General features: G+C 41.2%; 1 protein-coding gene across 2 annotated transcripts in view; it reads right to left on the bottom strand.

Annotated features, from left to right (window-relative positions):
• Positions 1–14602, bottom strand: part of FAM83B (family with sequence similarity 83 member B) — a 56774-nt gene extending 42172 nt beyond the window's left edge. For both annotated transcript variants that reach the window (XR_003926773.1, XM_030037970.1), the window contains exons 1-2: positions 14440–14602; positions 9135–9638 (exon numbers count right to left, since the gene is read on the bottom strand). Coding sequence is in view for 1 of the 2 variants with exons in the window: in XM_030037970.1 (XP_029893830.1) it covers positions 9135–9578 (444 nt within the window). In the remaining variant the exon portion in view is untranslated. The remainder of the gene's footprint in view (positions 1–9134; positions 9639–14439) is intronic.
• Positions 14603–17408: the final 2806 nt, after the last annotated feature.

The raw sequence follows: 17408 nt of genomic DNA, 5'->3' as shown, positions 1-17408 counted from the left end.
TCCATTGACGGTTGGTATTTTTAGGCCCACCCTCAGCAAAGACAGGTTACAGATCTCTATCAAACAGATACTGTGCAGCCACATATACCTGCCTATTATTTGAAAGAAACCCACACCCCTGACAGTGACTTTTCAGGCAATTATTGCATGCCTGTGCTAATCCACCATTAGGCAGTGCCAAGAAATTACCAGAACAGCAGATAGTTTCAGATATTATTGTGCTCTGTCATGCTGGATGGGGACCTGGTTGCTCTGACAGGCGGTAGGTATCCCCCTGGCATTTGAGGGAAATCAGATTTGCTGGCTGACACTGACATTTCTGTTTTCTGCCTCTGATGTCTCTGACCAGGAGGTATAGCCCACTCGCAGTGAATTCTGCACAGCTGAAAAAGGGCTGTCCCTTGGTGGGCATTTCTTGAGAAAGGTCCCCCAGAGAATCAGTAGGCACTTGCTCTTCTTCTGTGCTGGTTATTTCATCTCATCCTCATTATTATTTCTGGCTTATTGAGCATCAAAAGCCTACTAGAAAAACACTAACTACAGTACCTTCTGTGGGCTGATGCCACTCAGATTCACCTGAATTAGAAGGTGATGTCTAGTGCTTTACCTGGTGCTTAAGCCATAGAGAGAGTTTATTGAGCTGAAGTGGAGCCCGCTTGGCACAGAGTGCCTGCAGCTCCAGGAAACAGCATGAAAATAAGGCTGAGATGTTGTATGTGCCGTTTGAACTGAAGGCACGCCCATTTGGCTACCTGAACGCACAATCCTGTGCTACTGTTTGAGCCTGACTGCTAGTGGATGAAGCAGATATCAAAGTTTTCTTTTCATCTCTAAGAGATATAGTGCATAACTTCTCACATTATCCTATCGCCCATCTTCATCTCTTACAGCAGGATTGCTGGCAGAAGTGCAAAAGCCTGAGGAGATCTGGTGCTGCAGCTAGCAAAAACCCCCAGATAAAAGATGCACCACAGAAGTTTTCTGAAGGCAGCTTCATGCCCACACGCCTTGCTGGGGAGAGCAGGGGTCACTGCAGACCCTGGTTTTGAGGAATCTGTTCTTGTTCCCTCCCATCTTACATCTTCTGGGCAGTCAGTGCAAGCACTCCAGACCAAGAGACAGAACTGGTTAAGGTAATCCACTTACTTAGCAAAGGTATGAGAACAGCCTGTGTATGTCTTGAAGATACACCCTCGTTATCTGAAGATAAGAAAGGACTTTATGCTTTTACAAATATTTTTGAAAAGTAAGCACTACAAAGCTACAGTTCTATACTAATGCAAACTTTTTTGGAGAAGTACTGATGTTCCTCAGAAATTAGTTTTCATAACTATAACACTACATGCATGACTATGATTTTTTTTATCAACCAGAACCACAGAGACAAGAAAATAAAAGCTTGTTATCTGACCCCTAGTTGCTCTGAGCACTGTTTGCTGATGTATAATACTCTCAGGCTTTTGGTTTATAATTTTATCTTTTTGAATTGTGATATATATTAATTTAATGCTTTTGTGGCTTAGTATTCTCATCTATAAAACTGCACACACTTTGGTCATGTTCTTTGATGGCTAAGGATAAAGGAGAGCATATAAATTCTTCATCTACTGTTTATACTGCAGTAGTGGTATGTCTGTACTGGCTGGCACCAATCGGGAAGACTAAGATACCAGTAAACTATATGATATACAGACATGCAGTGAAACATAATTATGTCTACAGCTTCAGAAAACAAACACCCAAGATATGGGAAAAGTTGTCAAAGAAATGCAAGGAAAGCAGAGATGGCTAGTTTGGTTGCTTCCACTTCTATATTTATAATGCAAATAACACTACTGTAAATTCAACTGCCTTACTGATCAGTGGACTGTATACTGAAAAATTATTAACTTTGTTGATCAAGCAAGCCATAGCCAGATCTTGCCATTCTTCAGCTTGAACAGCTCTATTCAGGTGAGTCATTTTATGGGTGTCTGTAGATCCTACTAATGTTGCAAGCTCAATGCCAGTTACACCCTGTTACTCTTGCGATGGCCATTGCTTCTTTCTTCCCAAAGGTAAATTACTGTAGGATTTTAAAGAGTAAAGGCCCTGTGAGATCTCAAGCATGCTGACAGGATTTTTGAAAATGTGGACTTTAACTTTTATTGTACAGGAAAGCACATCTTTATTAGAAAATGGTTATAGACATACTTTATCAACAGGCTAAACAGAAAGGCATGATCACACCTGTATCAATGGCAAAGTCTGCCCTTCTTTTAGAAAGGTAAATACTGAAGTGTACTTTGACTCCTCTATCACCTGTGCTGGAACACTTGCAGTACTCCTCAGGGAAAATAACAGAGCATTAAGCAAATTGTTCTGAAATAATTACAAGTGAAGTAGATACTGGTACTCAGATCTGATATATGAGGAAACTTAATACACATAACTCCGTGGCATTCAATCCTGCTCCTTCAAAACAGAAGAATGGGAAATTCTGAACTGGCAGCTCTCTTTGGATTTTTGTGCTTTTTGTTTTGCTCCACATCAGCAGTTCTCCACTTCCCATGTAGTTTCTATCACACTGTATCACATAAATACTGCTGCAGTATTGCAGGTATCTGTATACCAAGCTATGCTCATTTAGAATTCTATCACAGATAGTATAATATTTTAGTTTCCAAATTCTGATACATAACAAACAAATTTAAAGTTTAAAATAACTCAAAATGTGTCCCCTATCCCTCAGAGCATCACTGGCTATGTTGAAAAGCTATCAGAGATCAAAAGCTATGTTAAAACTGCAAGACATCAAAAAAGGCCTATGGCAATATGAATGTGAAGTGATTAAGCCTATAGTTCTTCAGGAAAGATTGTTCCCTGGCTGAAAAAAATTAGAAAAACTCAGACCTCTTGAGGACAGGAATTCAGAAGAACAAAAATAGCACTTCAGCATTATCAGGTTGGTTTTTTTACAAGCAAGAAAAGGAGAGGGACAAAGCCAAATACACTGGACTGGGCATTGAAAGAAGCATTCTGCCTGGGCAAAATTATTTGAAATCAACAGTTTTGTATTTATAGCATATTTTGACCTATAATTGCTTCAGCATATTCTAGTACAAAGTTACTGTTGAATATGATAAAGAACATTTTAAGGTACTGAATGTGCAAAAAGAGTAAATGACTTTTTAATAGCACTTTTGTTTTGACTGACAAAGATTTATGTCAATGAGAATATTTTAATGAAAAAATATTGCTACAAAGCATATGTGTATGCTTACTTCAGATATATATATATGTGAATGAGACAGACATTAATAATGAAATACAGCTGCCTGTGAGATCTGGCCTTTAATTTTCCCTGTTCCATTTTGAAATCCATCATGGAGGTGTGATATTTTGATAACACATTAGCACAGTTGTGACATAAAAATAGCAATACCTATAAATTAGTCAATTACATCTTTTAGTATAAAATAACAGTATCAAAGATGTCAAAATAGCCTTGCAATGCTTTGGCCTGATAGAAATCTATGAGTAAAAAACCACTACAACTGATTAAAAATTATTTTAACAGGAGGGTTACCAGGAAAAATTGTGGGTTTCATGTTTAGAGCAACTGTGTATAAGAAATGCATTTTGCAGAAGTCCCAGGCTGTCCAGATTATAAAAGTGCTTGCAAGTGTGTCCCATTGATGGCAGCCCTCTCTGTCTGCATTATAAGTGCACTGCTGTGACTGCTCTGGGACTACCCTTACATGGAGGGGGTGGGAGGGCAGAAGGAGAAGGGGACAGGCAAGTAAAATAGTGTGAAGACTCCAAAGGCAAACCCAAGCAGCTAAAATATGTGAAATAATTACTTGTTCTGAGCAGATGGCAAAAAATTGATACTGAGTCACACAATAATAGCACCAAGAGCAAGACACGTGTCCTCTTCCAACGCGTGGCACGTGCCCTGAATGATTAGAAAAGCTAGGACATGACCTCACTCTCTCTAATAAATCTATCAAAAGCTAAAAATCATGTTTCACCTGGAAACCATACTCATGAGTGCCATGCTGGTTTTCAACCAACAGGAAGTCATTTAACAGAAGGTGAGTGGAAGTGAATGATGAATGCACCCTTCAGTGTAGCAGCTGAACCAAAAAACACCTGCTGAAATCCTTGTGGGGTAGAATATTTTGGCAGGGAAAATGTTGCCTATACATCTTCAGCTGGGAACTGAGTCTTTCTACCTGTTATTCTCAGCTTAAAAAAGATATCCACTGTTTATCAGACACTCTACAGATAACACAGAAAACTTTTGAGTGGGATGACTATTTCATTTATCTATTCTCTCTCCGTCAATTCAGCAGATTGCTCTAGCTTTTATGAACAAAAAACTGCAGCCCCTCTCTCATCTGGTTGGACTGTTGCAATTAATAAGCTAAGACAAGCATTGCCACAAGCACGATTCATTATCATTGTTCCAGTCTGCGTTCAAATTATTTTTAAAATAGTTGGCAAAGAGTATTGTTGAGAGAGTTAAAAAACATTGCTCAACACACCCATATTCTACAAGTTTCTTTCTGTATAAAAACATCACTCTTCATATAGGCATGTAAAGAATTTGACTTTCTTTCATACTAGACTGCAGCCAGTACTAGACTATTATTATTGTATTATACACACGACCAAATGAGATCAATAGTGAATAACCATTTTTTCTGTAATACACAACCTCTCACTCTTGCCTGAAACAAAACAAAACAAAAAAACCCAACCCCAAACTATAAGAAAATATTTTCCGTTTTATATGATTCTAAAATGAGTCAACTGTTTTTGTTTATTTGACTAGGTCCAGTGCTCTAGAAGACAACACAGGCATTAGATTTTGTACATAACTCACTCTCAGAAGAATTCAAAGAAAGTCCTTTTTGACTTACTAAGGGCCTACCTACAGTGGGTCTGGTAAGACTTAATAACAAGTTGCACTTGTTTACAGTGTAACTCAATTCTTTCCCAAGGGTCCAAGTTTTGCAACCTTTTCTCACATTAAGAAGCCCAATCATGAGTAATTCAGCAAAAACAACCGCCTTTTTTTATTTTCCAAAATGATAACACACATCTAAATTTCTATTTAAGCTTCTAAACAATTAACTTTTAAAAAAAGTCTTACAACTATCACTGATTTTACGAACCCAAGCTTAAGAGTGCTAGTCTATTTGAGTAAAATAAAATCAGTGAAAAGTACTGCATATTTATTGAATAGCATGCAACTTCATACATTCCATCAGAAATCCCAAAAGTATGTCAGGGAAGTCCTTCAGTGTTTTCTGTCTTGTGCTGCAAACCAGCAATCCTTGAGATGTCTAAACAACACGGTTCTTTAAACAACAGGTTTGAATTCTCTCCAGGAAGAGCTGATCCTTATTTGGATATCAATCTAAAAGACTTAGAGCTATACATTCTCTCTAAAACTGTGTAGGAATGTCTCGGTGGTGGAGAGAGGAATCCAGTTAATGAAGTAAGAGAAAAACACACTGCCAGAAGGACCCTTTGGTGCTCTGTCCTGTCCTTTCCCTGTTGCCTCACCCTGTCAATCACGCCTGAGAAGATAGTACGAGCTGTTTCTTGCACACATGTACAACCCTCATAACTGACGGTTTTGAGGCAACTCTTAGGGCAAGTCATACAGGGAGAAGAAGCTTCATTATTGAAGTTTCTGTGTTACTTTATAGCAAGAGAAGGAAGTTTCATGTTAACCTGACACAGATGAGTAATCATCTTGATACCATTTCCCAGATGAATAATCTTCTCAGGAAAAACTACTAAACACTATCAGCTGTGGTTCAGACAGCCCAGCCGGGATGAGTCAGGCTGTAGGAGCACCTCAAGCTTCAGAGAAGCCGGAAACCTGCCAATGATTAAAGGTAGAAGCCTCCAAAACACACGAGAAATAAGGCTACTGGCTTGTTTGCAGAAGTCCATCCATCATTAAGGTCAGACAGACCTTGCAGTGCTTTCTTCCCCACACGGTTATATCAACATCTAAAAAAGACTCGTGTCTCCCCAGTTGACACAGTCACACCAAACAGCTCCTTGTATGAACACAGGTTATATTGACAGAGGAGGGTTGCTGGCAAGCTCTATCATTTGGAGATGAGGTCTAGTTACACCAACAGTAAACCCATTTTGTTGACATGTTAGGTTTGACCTAAGGCACTCTGCTAACATCACACCTGTCCCTCAGAAGTGCTGTAGTATAGACTGCAATGTAAAGCCGTCCTATGTACAATACAGTTCCCCTGCTCTAATATAAGTTCAGAAACATATCACAAGCATGGTTTCATCTCTTTGAAATGGTTAGCTCATTTTTCTAGGATTTAAAAATATTGATCCTTCATGTAAGAAAAACTCCTTTATTATATTGCCTGTACTTACCATGAAGGTGATGTGCATAATTTTTATGCAGATTATGCATTTAAGAAACACGTAAGTGACAAGATTTTCTTACGACACTTTTTCATAGTCACTGTTTTTAGTCTAGTGTTGCATAGCCTTACAAATGATTTTCCTCTTTAGTCAGGAAAAACCACTGTCAGCAAGCAAGTTGCTTAATGTTCTTTACAACATCTCTTCTTAAGGTCAAAATTAACATATGTAATGATCATTTTAAGGAGTGACACTGTGATGCATCAAGCATGAAAGAGGTCAAGAGTAAGTCCACTAATAATGTCATCTTATCCTTATATATCTCCAAATACTCAAAAGAATCTAGGTTGCAACTGGCTCATTCTCCTTCATGAATTTTTGGGCTAGTATATACATATAAATATATAGAATGGGTTCCTTCATGGGGTGAATCAGTGCAGAAACATTCTCTGCCTTGCCCTTGTAGGAGCTGGTTTCCTACTGCACCGAGTGTTCACGTAGCCCAGGGAAATCAGTGCCTGAACTCAGGCACTCCGGTTTGGTGCTTAAAGTTAGGTGGTATGAATACGCCCACCTCCAACAGTCTGTTTATTTTCCCACAGAAGTTTGCTGAAATTCCCATAGATTTTGCTTAGAGCTGTATTGGTTTAATATGATTTGCTGAAAAACTTGTTTATTCTTTACAGGTTTCTGTTTTTCATGTATAACCTTTTCCTATTTCCTTTGAATATTCTTGTAAGACTACACATCACTACTATATAACAAAGAACCCTGTTTAATATAACTATATTTTTATAAGTGGCTTAGGAGAAGTAGGTTAGCCTGTTTACAAAGTGTTTGCCTGCTGTAAGCATGTTTTAAATACCTTACTTTACCTTACTTAGAAATCCTTTAAACTTTTCTATGCCTCTGCAGTCAGAAGAGACTGAACAACACTTTGCCTTTCAGATTTAATTGCTGCTTCCTGAAGCAACCAACTCATATCATTGTATCAAAAGTGTTATGGCTGTTGCTGTTTAGGTTGTGCTGATCAACTGAACAAACCTTTCAGCTGTCAGATTTGACAGTGACATGTACCTAACATCCTCTTTATAAAGTGGAAGCACTACAAACACGTGGGAGAGCCAATATACTATGCACTCAACCTTTTTCCGAAGAGGGGTAAGAATTGCACCTAATTTTTCTCCACAGCTGCATTCAAAGGAGGCATACTCCTTAAAATGGCATTTTATAAGGCAGCACCACCAGCTAAGAGAGCCATCAGAAAGGGACTGGATTGCATGCAGCCAGCCAGCTAGGCACAAAAAGCATGGCAACTAACAGGAAGCAGCCTTTCTTCATGGCATATCAAGACCTTGTAGCAAAACTGAACCAGTCTTGGCGATAGAGTTTCTGTGGTTTCCCATACAGTGGATACATTGGTAGCTCAGGAGCTGCAGTTGAAAAAGATTGGAGAGTATCCTGGGCAAGCCACGGTCAAGCTTCACTACATACAAAAGCAGAAAACACCAAATCTCACTCTGAAAGGGACAAAGAGGTAGAGAAGTAATTAAGTCTCCTCTTCCTTGAGCATACAGTCATTCTAGACTGTAAACTGCAGGATAAAAGGCCTAGTGATAACTCTATTATGGCAACAAATTATATGCTTTACTTAAATAAAGGAGAGACATTGTAAAAAGATGTTGTCCTTCCCTTCCCCGCCTTTTTCAGTCCATTTCTATTGCACAAGTTTACATGCACATTTCAGGCACTGAAGCATTTACGGATGCACTCGAGCTAGAACCCACCCTATCAATTTAAAGCCCATAGAGTCACGCAGAACCCAATTTATTTCATGAGGAAAGAAAGGGGAGTGTGACGTACTTGCTAGGAATACTTCTGAAACCTTGTCACATCTGTTTAAAGAGGTAACGTGGCCCAGGGTCAAACAGACTGCATGCTAATACATTTTTTGGTGTTTTTTTAAAATTGACACTGGAAAGCAAAAGGTGGTTTGTACATACACCACCCCCTACACTGAGGTGTAAGCTGGGTGTGCCTTAGGAAACTCAAGATGCAAGTGCCCCTAAGTGGAGACAAGTACATTTGCAGAAGTGTCCACATTTCTTATAAATTAGTCATTAGTCAGAAATTAAGGTAAGTACCCAACTAAAATCTATTTTCTTGTTGCCTAAGCCTCTTTTTTTTTTTTTTTTTTTTTTATTCTGAGCTCTCTTTAATACTTTCTGACTAATTTCTGCAAGGACAGTTGGCATGCAAAATCACAAAACCTGAGACTGTCAAGGTACACGAGTCGGATGTACACCAAGGTGTTATTTTCTTATAACAGCTGTCTACCGTGCCAAATCGATGCATGTTTCCACTGACACAAAAGAGAAACCTTAGGATATATCTTCAAGTTAGACACAATTGTATCACTTGAGGTATATTCAACTGAGGTCAAAGAAACGGTGTGCTGATTATCTACAAATTTCTCATGGACTGGTCAGCATTACAATAAAATGGTAATTATGCTTCATTAATCCATCCAATTAATTCCTGGTCCCTTGTAAATACGGTTAATAGCATTGGTGCATGTGATATCAATGGACTGATCTCAGTCTGGGAAAACCTTTCCATCTGAATTGCTAGCAGCCAGACTGTTTTTTCCTGCCAGAAGAAAAAAAAAGCCTCTAGTAAAACACCAACTAGACTATTATTGCCACATTTTTTTTTTCAATAATATTTTTCATGTTTACCTTTCTTGCATCTCGTATCATCTTCCGAATAGTTTCCTTTATGGTGTAAGGCTGTGCTCGTGGTGGATGAAAAAGCAGATCAATATTTGTGCCACCAGAAATTCCAGGCATCAGGTAGGGCCAACCTAGGTCAAGATTTGGAGCTTCCACATCTGATTCAATAGGCCAGTATGTTCCCGAGGAAGAGGTGTCATCAATGGCATTGTTAGAGGAATAAATTGTGCTTTGGGGAAGTTTGTGAACGTTGTTCAAAATATAATCAATTTCCTCATCGGCTAGGAATTCTGAGCATCTCTCTTTGGAAAGAAATTCTTTGTAGGCTTCTAAACCTCCTTCAATTAGAGCATCAATAGCTACTCGGTACCATTCCTTGTAGTGAGGTTCAATATAGTTGTCTGATCTGCATTCATCATGTAAGGATGATAGCAAAGATGAAGTTTCCATTTTCACATATATTTTGTATAAAGTCTCTTAAACTTCCATTCGTGAGCTGATGAAATGTATCTGTAAAGAGAGAAAAGTAAAAAAACAATCAATATTTCTAGAGATCTATGACATGCACACAGATTTTATTCAAAATACTTTTCTGGTAATGTTGCTTTAAGTTTTTCTAGCACCTTCCAAGAATTTAAAAATGTTCTGAAAAGGGTCAGGGATTAATATCATCAAATGAATATTAAAGAGCTAGATAAAGAGTTTCTTCTACATATGATAAAAGTAAACACATAATTAAGTGATTTGATGAAGTTCTGATATTAAAAGCTACAGCAGAGCTCATAATACACTGAAGATCTGTACCAATAACACCAATAGATAGCCAATGTATGCTCCAATACGCTACCGTAGGTTGTGTTTAGGAACTCTACAACAACTGACAGAGTGGTGTTCAGAGAAACACTTCAGAAACCCATTAGATTTCCTACTTTTTGATGCATTAATCTTTCTCTGCAGCGCATTCCTTTTCTCCGACTTCTTTGAAACCACAGTCATTCAGGTCCTTCTCCTTATCTATCTGTTCTCCCATGCTGATCTAATCCATTTGTTGCTCCGAAGCAGGACCAGCCTACCTCATTTCAGTGAGTTATGAGGAACTCCAGAAAGATTTCTCCTCCCACATCTGGGATCAAACTCTGAATCAGCAATCTGATGTCTAGTTTCCACCCTGCTCATTCCTTCTGCCAAAAGGAGCGGCTGCTTTAATCTTACCTTTTTTTTTTTTTCCCCCAAAACATTAATAATAAGTTGTTTACTGCTGTCGATTTATAAATTCATTCTTACCATCTTTTTACTTCATTTAATAAGAGCTGAGAGGGTTGGTTTCTGCTGTGACAATTTGGGATTTAAGGTAGAGAGAGGACAAATGGCCAACATTTCTTCCTTCACGTTTGTGCAAGCCTACAGGACTCCAGCAACTCCTCCAGCAACTCTACCATTTGCCTAAAACCTAAACTGCAATGAATTTATGCACTGGGCCAGTAAGCCACCAAAAAAAAAAAAAAGTGGGGAGGGGAGGAGCAGGCAGGATTTTCATGAGAGAAGCATGAGCATGAGATACATGGTAGCACTGTTTCATCTTTCAGGGCTAGGCCATGAAGCTTAAGAGAAAGACAGCAGAAGTAGGAAGGACATCCAATGAAGGCAGAATAGTTACAAAAAGCATATAAAAAGTATAGCTTGAAAGTTAACACTGGGTTTCCCTACAAGCCTAATTAATAGTATAGCAGTATAACAGCAAGGAATAGTCGTGTGGAGTTCTGATTTCATTTACTGGCATATAAACATAACACAATTCTCTCTTCACATCAAGACCTTTCAAATATTTTTGCCAACAGTGCATTTGCTTTCCACTGTCTGCTGGGAACAGTTTAAACCTTCTTGAAAGGAAATGTAAATTATCTACATTAACCTAAAGGAATGAAAATCAGAATCTCCATACACTACTGATACTCCAAAGTCCAATTAAATGTTCAATTAAACCAAGATTTCTGAGGAACTTGGGAAGTCTGAGGTTAAAAAAAGACCAAGAAAGAAAAATCCAGATCTGAGGCTGGCATCAGCATGTCATATGAAATAATTCCATTTGAATCCTGTCTCTCAGCCAAGTAGCAGGGTAGATCTTCCCAGATAGGATTGCTTTCGAGCCTGGGGGAAGGGAGTGTTTCTGGCTGCTTCCAGAGTAGCTCTTTGTGGTGAACTGGAAAGCAGCAAGCGAAAGGGATGTGACTGCTCTCCCCCGACCGAGAATTACATGTATTCCTGTGACAGACATCCAAGGCTTCATTCTACACTGCTGCCACAGGTAGAAATAAAACGTTATAAAATAGGAGTGATACCATTTCACTTTGCCCAGATGCAGATACAGAGTGCAGTGTAAGGTGACGGAGAACCAAGCACGTGGTGCAGACAAGACAGACTGATTCAAAGGGCAAACTCTTACAATCTTGTAAAATTAAAACTTTTGCAGCAGTGTCCCATGGAACCCAATCATCTGGAACAGGTTTTCAAGACATTTTAGATGAAGAACGAAAAAATACCCCGAGTTCAAAATACAGAGTTACTCAGCTGAGTTGGTCTGAAGAGTCTGAACACTAATACAGGTGACTTTACTGAGAATCTAATACAACCCTCTCGTAGGGCCCTCCAGGACAAGTAACTCTCTAAACAGTGTAATAAAACAGTCAGTCTTATTATGTTTATAAAATTCTTATTACTTTGTAATGGATATACTTCTAAAATAGAAATTCTGCCACTGATTTTGTATATACAGTTGAGAAAGACATAAGTGTTTATTTCAAAAGCTTGTCTAAATCCCTTTTTTCTTCTTCTCACTCTTTCCTTTGAAAATAATATAAGGGAACAGGACTATACTTAATATGTTAATTTGTGCAATATAAAATACTGAATGTTATGAACAAATAAAAGGCAAAAAATGATTGCGTGTGTGTGCTGGCTCACGTGTGTTTTTTGTTTGGTTTGGTTCTTTTGATTTGTTTTTTTGTAATAGTAGAGTATATTGTTTGACTTTTCATTGAAAACAATGAATTACTTAATTGTGGCATAGGTCAAATGCAGTAACTTATGCTCAGACTTATGCTGAAAGCAGGGTATAAATATACCATAATCTTGGAAAGGTAAGACTTCTAGTGCAGCGTCTTCCAAACTAGGATAGTTACATCTTTGATGTTGATCTTTGATTTACAAGTGTTGTTTATAAAAGAAGCTTAAAGCAGTGCACATTTATTTAAGAAAGTAAATGTAAAAACTGTCAGCATGGAAATAAATCACAGAACAGATGAGACAAATGAGAAAATTCTAATTCTGTTTTTTGGAATGAAGGACATCAGCATGCCTTCTTCATTCATGAGAAGAAACAGAAGAAAACTCCCAAATCAAAATGATGGCTTCATGTATATTTGACAAAAGCTCTAGATGTCTTGACACAGGTGTTTTCCTCCTTAGAAGGTAAGAGCTATTTTGTAGGAAATGTACCTATGAAACCAATATAATTTTGGATGGAGAGGCAGAGGTTTAGACAAAATTCTAAAATAAACTTTTTGGTGTCTTCTTCAACCATGTATAATGATTTCTGCATAATCAACGTGATTCTTCAAAGATCCTACTCAGGTCAACAGTTCTATTAGCGAGGTTGTGCAGAATGAGGCCCATCTCTGGAGGCTTCCAGAGCTTTATCAGACTTCATGTACATGATTACAAATTTTACCAGTGCCAGGAAAGCTGTTGTTCATCCTCTGAGAAATAACCTTGGCTGTTAATCCCAGCCCAGCGTATCAGCCATCTTCGCTGCTTGGACACAGGTATCAATTATTTAAAACTTTTTTTATTAAGTGCCATTAATAGGCTTAAATTTAATTTAAACTCCAATGCAGCTGCTAAAACTGAATCTTATGCTGCAGAACAAAAATTCTGAATCCTGCACTGATGTGATCATCTTGTCCTTCTGTGAACAACATGCTCGGACGTTTCCAGTGCCATTATCAGGAACCCAGCAAGAAGAGAGCTTTTTCTTTGAAAGAAAAGTAAATGTGCCTTTCTGCAGAAAGATACAGAGAGTATCCCAGCTTCCACAAAAGCAGCAGATGACAAATGCCCACTGAAGAAAATGATGCAACATTCTGCGGTGGTTCCAGGAGCACAGTCCTCCAGGCTAGAGCTAAAGACAAGCAACTTCCCTGCCTTACTAATATTCTCAGGATTTGAAAAATTTCCTATTCAGCAACTTGGGGGAGCAGCTCTAACCTCAGGCTCGTTCAGCTGGTCCTTGGCAAGGCCCTGGCCATGATGCTTTCCTCTCCTCGGGATGTCCTTATCTCTTTCCCAAAGGAAATGTGACTGCTTTGATAGTTTCTGCATGAAGTTTCAACCTCGCCACCTCAGTTAAGGGAAATTTAAACCACGGGAACATCTTGTCGCAAGCCCCTCTCTCAGGTATGGTTTTTGGGGCATCCACCTGAGCACGTCTGACCCGCGGCTCTGCTGAGGAGCCTCCCCACCGCTTAAGGGCCCAGTGTGACGAGCCTTTAACAGAATAAAGAGGCATTTTACGACAGCTGCCTTCCACCAACCTTTGCGTGAAGGAACTGTATCAAGAATAAATGATAATTACCTACATTAAGCAGTGTCAGGCAATTATTTCATTATTAATGAAATTACAGTATTTTCCGTGGATGCAAAAGGCATCGAATTCAAGTGAAAAACAGCACCGCAAGCGCTCCTGCTTCTTTCTCTCTCTTTTTTTTTTTTTTTTTTCCCTTTTCCTTTTTAAACCAGAAAGTTAACTTTTCAGGCGAAACGGCGGGAACCAGCCGGCACCGCCACATGCTGGGACACGCCTCGGCCCTGAGGACACCGCACGTGGGTCACCCCCGGCCACGCCGGGGCCACAGCTCCCCGCGGGACCCCGGCCGCGCGGGGGGGCGGGTTGCGCGACGCGGCCCCGCGAGGGAGCGCGGCGTGGGAGCGCGGCCCGGCGGGCCGCCGACACCCCCCCCCCCCCCCCGCCGCTCGGCGCCCGCTCCCCTCAGGTGCCCGCGGCCGGAGCCGCCGCCGCCGCCGCCTCCGTTTCGCGATCCCCGCGCCCCCGTCTCAAAGGCGCCGCGGCTCCTCACCGAGCGGGCGGTTGGCGGGGCGGGGGGCGGCCGCCCCACCCGCCCGTCGAGAGCGCGGGGCCGCCGGGGGCAGAGCCGGCCCCGGCCCCGGCCGCGGCCCCGTCCCGTCCGGTCCCGTGCCGGGGGAGGCAGAATGGAGACCCACTCACTTGCGCCGGTGCCCCGCGGTGGGGTCTCGCCTCCGGAGCGGCGGGGCGGCTCGACCCGGCTGCTGCGATCGCGGCGGCGAGTCAAGGCGGCGCAGGGCTCATCGCAGGTACTTCCCGTCGCTCTCAGGCGCGGTGGGTGTGGAAACCAGTTACAACATGTCAGGACGGTGTCGCACCAAACCCGCCGCCGCGGGAGCGGGGCGAGGACTTGTCTGAACTGGGGAAGCCCGGCCCTCGCGCGGAGCGAAGGGCAGCGCGTTCCCAGGGGCGCGGCGGGGCGCCCCCGGCCCGGCACGGCGCGGCTCTGCCCGCCCTGCCCTGCCCTGCCCTGCCCGGCCCTGCCCGCCGGGCGGGCCGGCAGCCGCGGGCGCCTGCGGGGCCGCGGGGCCCGGGCCGGCCCGAGCCGCGCACATCGGCGGCCCCGCGGGGGGCCCCCGGCAGCGGGGCGTGCGTGTGCGTGGGAGATGAAACTCAAAGCAAACGTTGGCTTGAAGAAAAAACAAACCCGTCAGCCTCGAGTCACGGTTTCCAGGTTGACTCCGGGGGAGCAAGTCGCGGCGAGGGAGCGATACCCGTTGGAGACCTTTAAATTAGGTTATGTGCATGAGCCCCCTCTCCATAGCTCAGCTGCTTTAAAATGCTCTTCTTTCGCTCGCCATGTCTCAGTTTAGAGGAACAGACCCGAAGGCAGAGCCCCCAGCCAGGCCTTCCTGCAGCCAGCGTCGTCCTCCTCACTTGCGCGCAGGCTGGGCACGCCAGCGTGGCAATCCCGCGCCTGGAAACCTTTGAGAGCCCTCTCCGAAAGGCCCTTCCAAAACACGGTCATCTTTTTAGTAGGACCATGCAACGGCCAACAGATCAGCACGTCACACGTGTGCATGACTTAAGCACACCAAGTTTGCTTTGTCATTTTAAATCAATGGCAATAGATAGAAAACTTTTTGTAGGGTTTGTCCATATCATACCCTGTGGTGCGTAACTTTTTCATTAGCCTTTTAGGACAATGCAGTGTAACCCTGACAAATATGCTTTATCAGCAATAATTCATCCACTCTGGCCTTAAGTACAAACTTTTTTTCTAACATTTACTGCCCAATCGTAAGTGCAGGGTATATCTTATTTCTGAAGCTAAGCATGGTTCTACTCTAACTTTTTGATGACAGTTCTCTGAGGAAAAAAAAAGTAAAAATATGCAGCATCTATACAACAATATACATACATAAATGTATAAGTCAGGTGGCCGCCAGGCAGTGACTTTTTCTGTACAGTTAATTCAGGCAATGGAATGCAAAAGAGGAAATATTTGGTGTCAATATACTCATGGACTACCCTTTAGGATCACCTGGATTAAATGATTAGGCTCTTCTGACAGCCAAAAAAAGAATTTCCCTGGTTTTGATGAAAAATAAAGGGAAAAAACTGCTGTAAAAACAAACAAACTAACTTTTAAAATGTACCTAGTACTTTATAGTTGGTTAGTACACAGCAGTTTTTATCCCATGAAAATGTGTGGTCAGGAAGGAGAACATGTTTCTGTGGAAACTTGTCCATAAAGAGGTGGGGCCATGTAAATTATTGAAAGAGCAGATCTATTTTCTAAAATTATTTTTGAAAGGGTAGCAAGGTAGATGGGTGATCACAAAAGCACTTTTGACCTTGACTGAATTGGTTGGACTTTTATTACATAAAATTTACAAGTATTACTGGGTCTTTCTTTTAGAGAAGTCAGTGGTTGAGTACCAGTTTAGCATAAACAAAAAGCTGTAATGAGACCAGGAATAGCTTTCTAAATAAGGCAATCTGCATGAAAAAAGGACCTAGGGTTTTTTGCTACATTAGTATCTGTACAATCAAAGGGGTTTTTTCTGTGCTTTTACAGTGCCCAGCTCAGTGGGAAACTGATCTAGTACTGAGATCTTAAGCAACACACATGCACTAGAAATGAACAATACAGTATACAACAACAACAATAATATCAGTAATAGTAAAGCATTACTATTGCTGTTTTAATAAGGAGAACCATGTGCTCTCTGAATAGCCAGTACACTGTGCCAACTTTAAAATTAACGGTAAACAAGGCGATGAAAAGAGGTGAAGAAAACTTAAACAGATCTTTTTAAATACTGAGAAAGCCCTTGCATAGAAGACAGAAAAAGGGAATGGCAAATGCTCTTGGAGATCCTTCCAAGCAGTTGGGGGCTGCCTGAGTTTATCAACTGAAGCCCACCAGTAGCTATACCAGACCAGACATTTCATAAAACCTAGCTTGGATCACGTGTTTTGGAAACCAGCTATCCACAGTCAACTGTCAAAATAAAGAACATTTTTACTCTGCAGGTAGTAAACTTCTGGGTCTTGCAGCCACAGGAGAGAGTGGAGGCAGACAGTATGAGCAAGCTCAATAAGCAGAAAGACAATTTCTTAAACAATAGGTATAAAACTGGATTCTAAAAGAATGAGGCAGGGTTCATCCTTCAGCATCCTTACTCCTAGAGTTGTGGAGCTGCAGCAGTTTGAAGGGAATGGACTGCAGAAACTGGCCAGGCTCTCATTTGCCTAAACAGCCTTTCCTTTTGCCATTGGAAATGTAACTTTGGGCAAGACCAGTTGAAGCATCCTATTGATTGGAATCGTTTTACTGGAATCCCACTGATTCATGAAGCCTCAGAACTACAAAAAAAGTTGTTATTGTAGACATAGCTTGTTCATGGGAAAAACAAATCATCTCCATATGTTTGATACCACCATCTTGAGAATGTAATCAGAAAGAACACTGCTTGTCTTAAGTGACCTGGGTACTCAGATGATGGTGCTAATGGATGATCATGTCTGTGACTTCCATCAGTTTCCACTTGTCAGTTCTGAGACCTTTTTTTGCATTGACAGATAATCTTGCCATGTATGGGTCTAGCTGAATGCAAGCAGAAGATAAAAGATTGTTATCACATATACAATGACACCAGTCCATAAGTTTATGATATGAAAAATTATTAAGGATA

Source organism: Aquila chrysaetos, chromosome 15, assembly GCF_900496995.4.
Source record: "Aquila chrysaetos chrysaetos chromosome 15, bAquChr1.4, whole genome shotgun sequence".
NCBI classification, from domain to species: domain Eukaryota; kingdom Metazoa; phylum Chordata; class Aves; order Accipitriformes; family Accipitridae; genus Aquila; species Aquila chrysaetos.
This window is presented reverse-complemented; position numbering and strand designations above follow the sequence as displayed.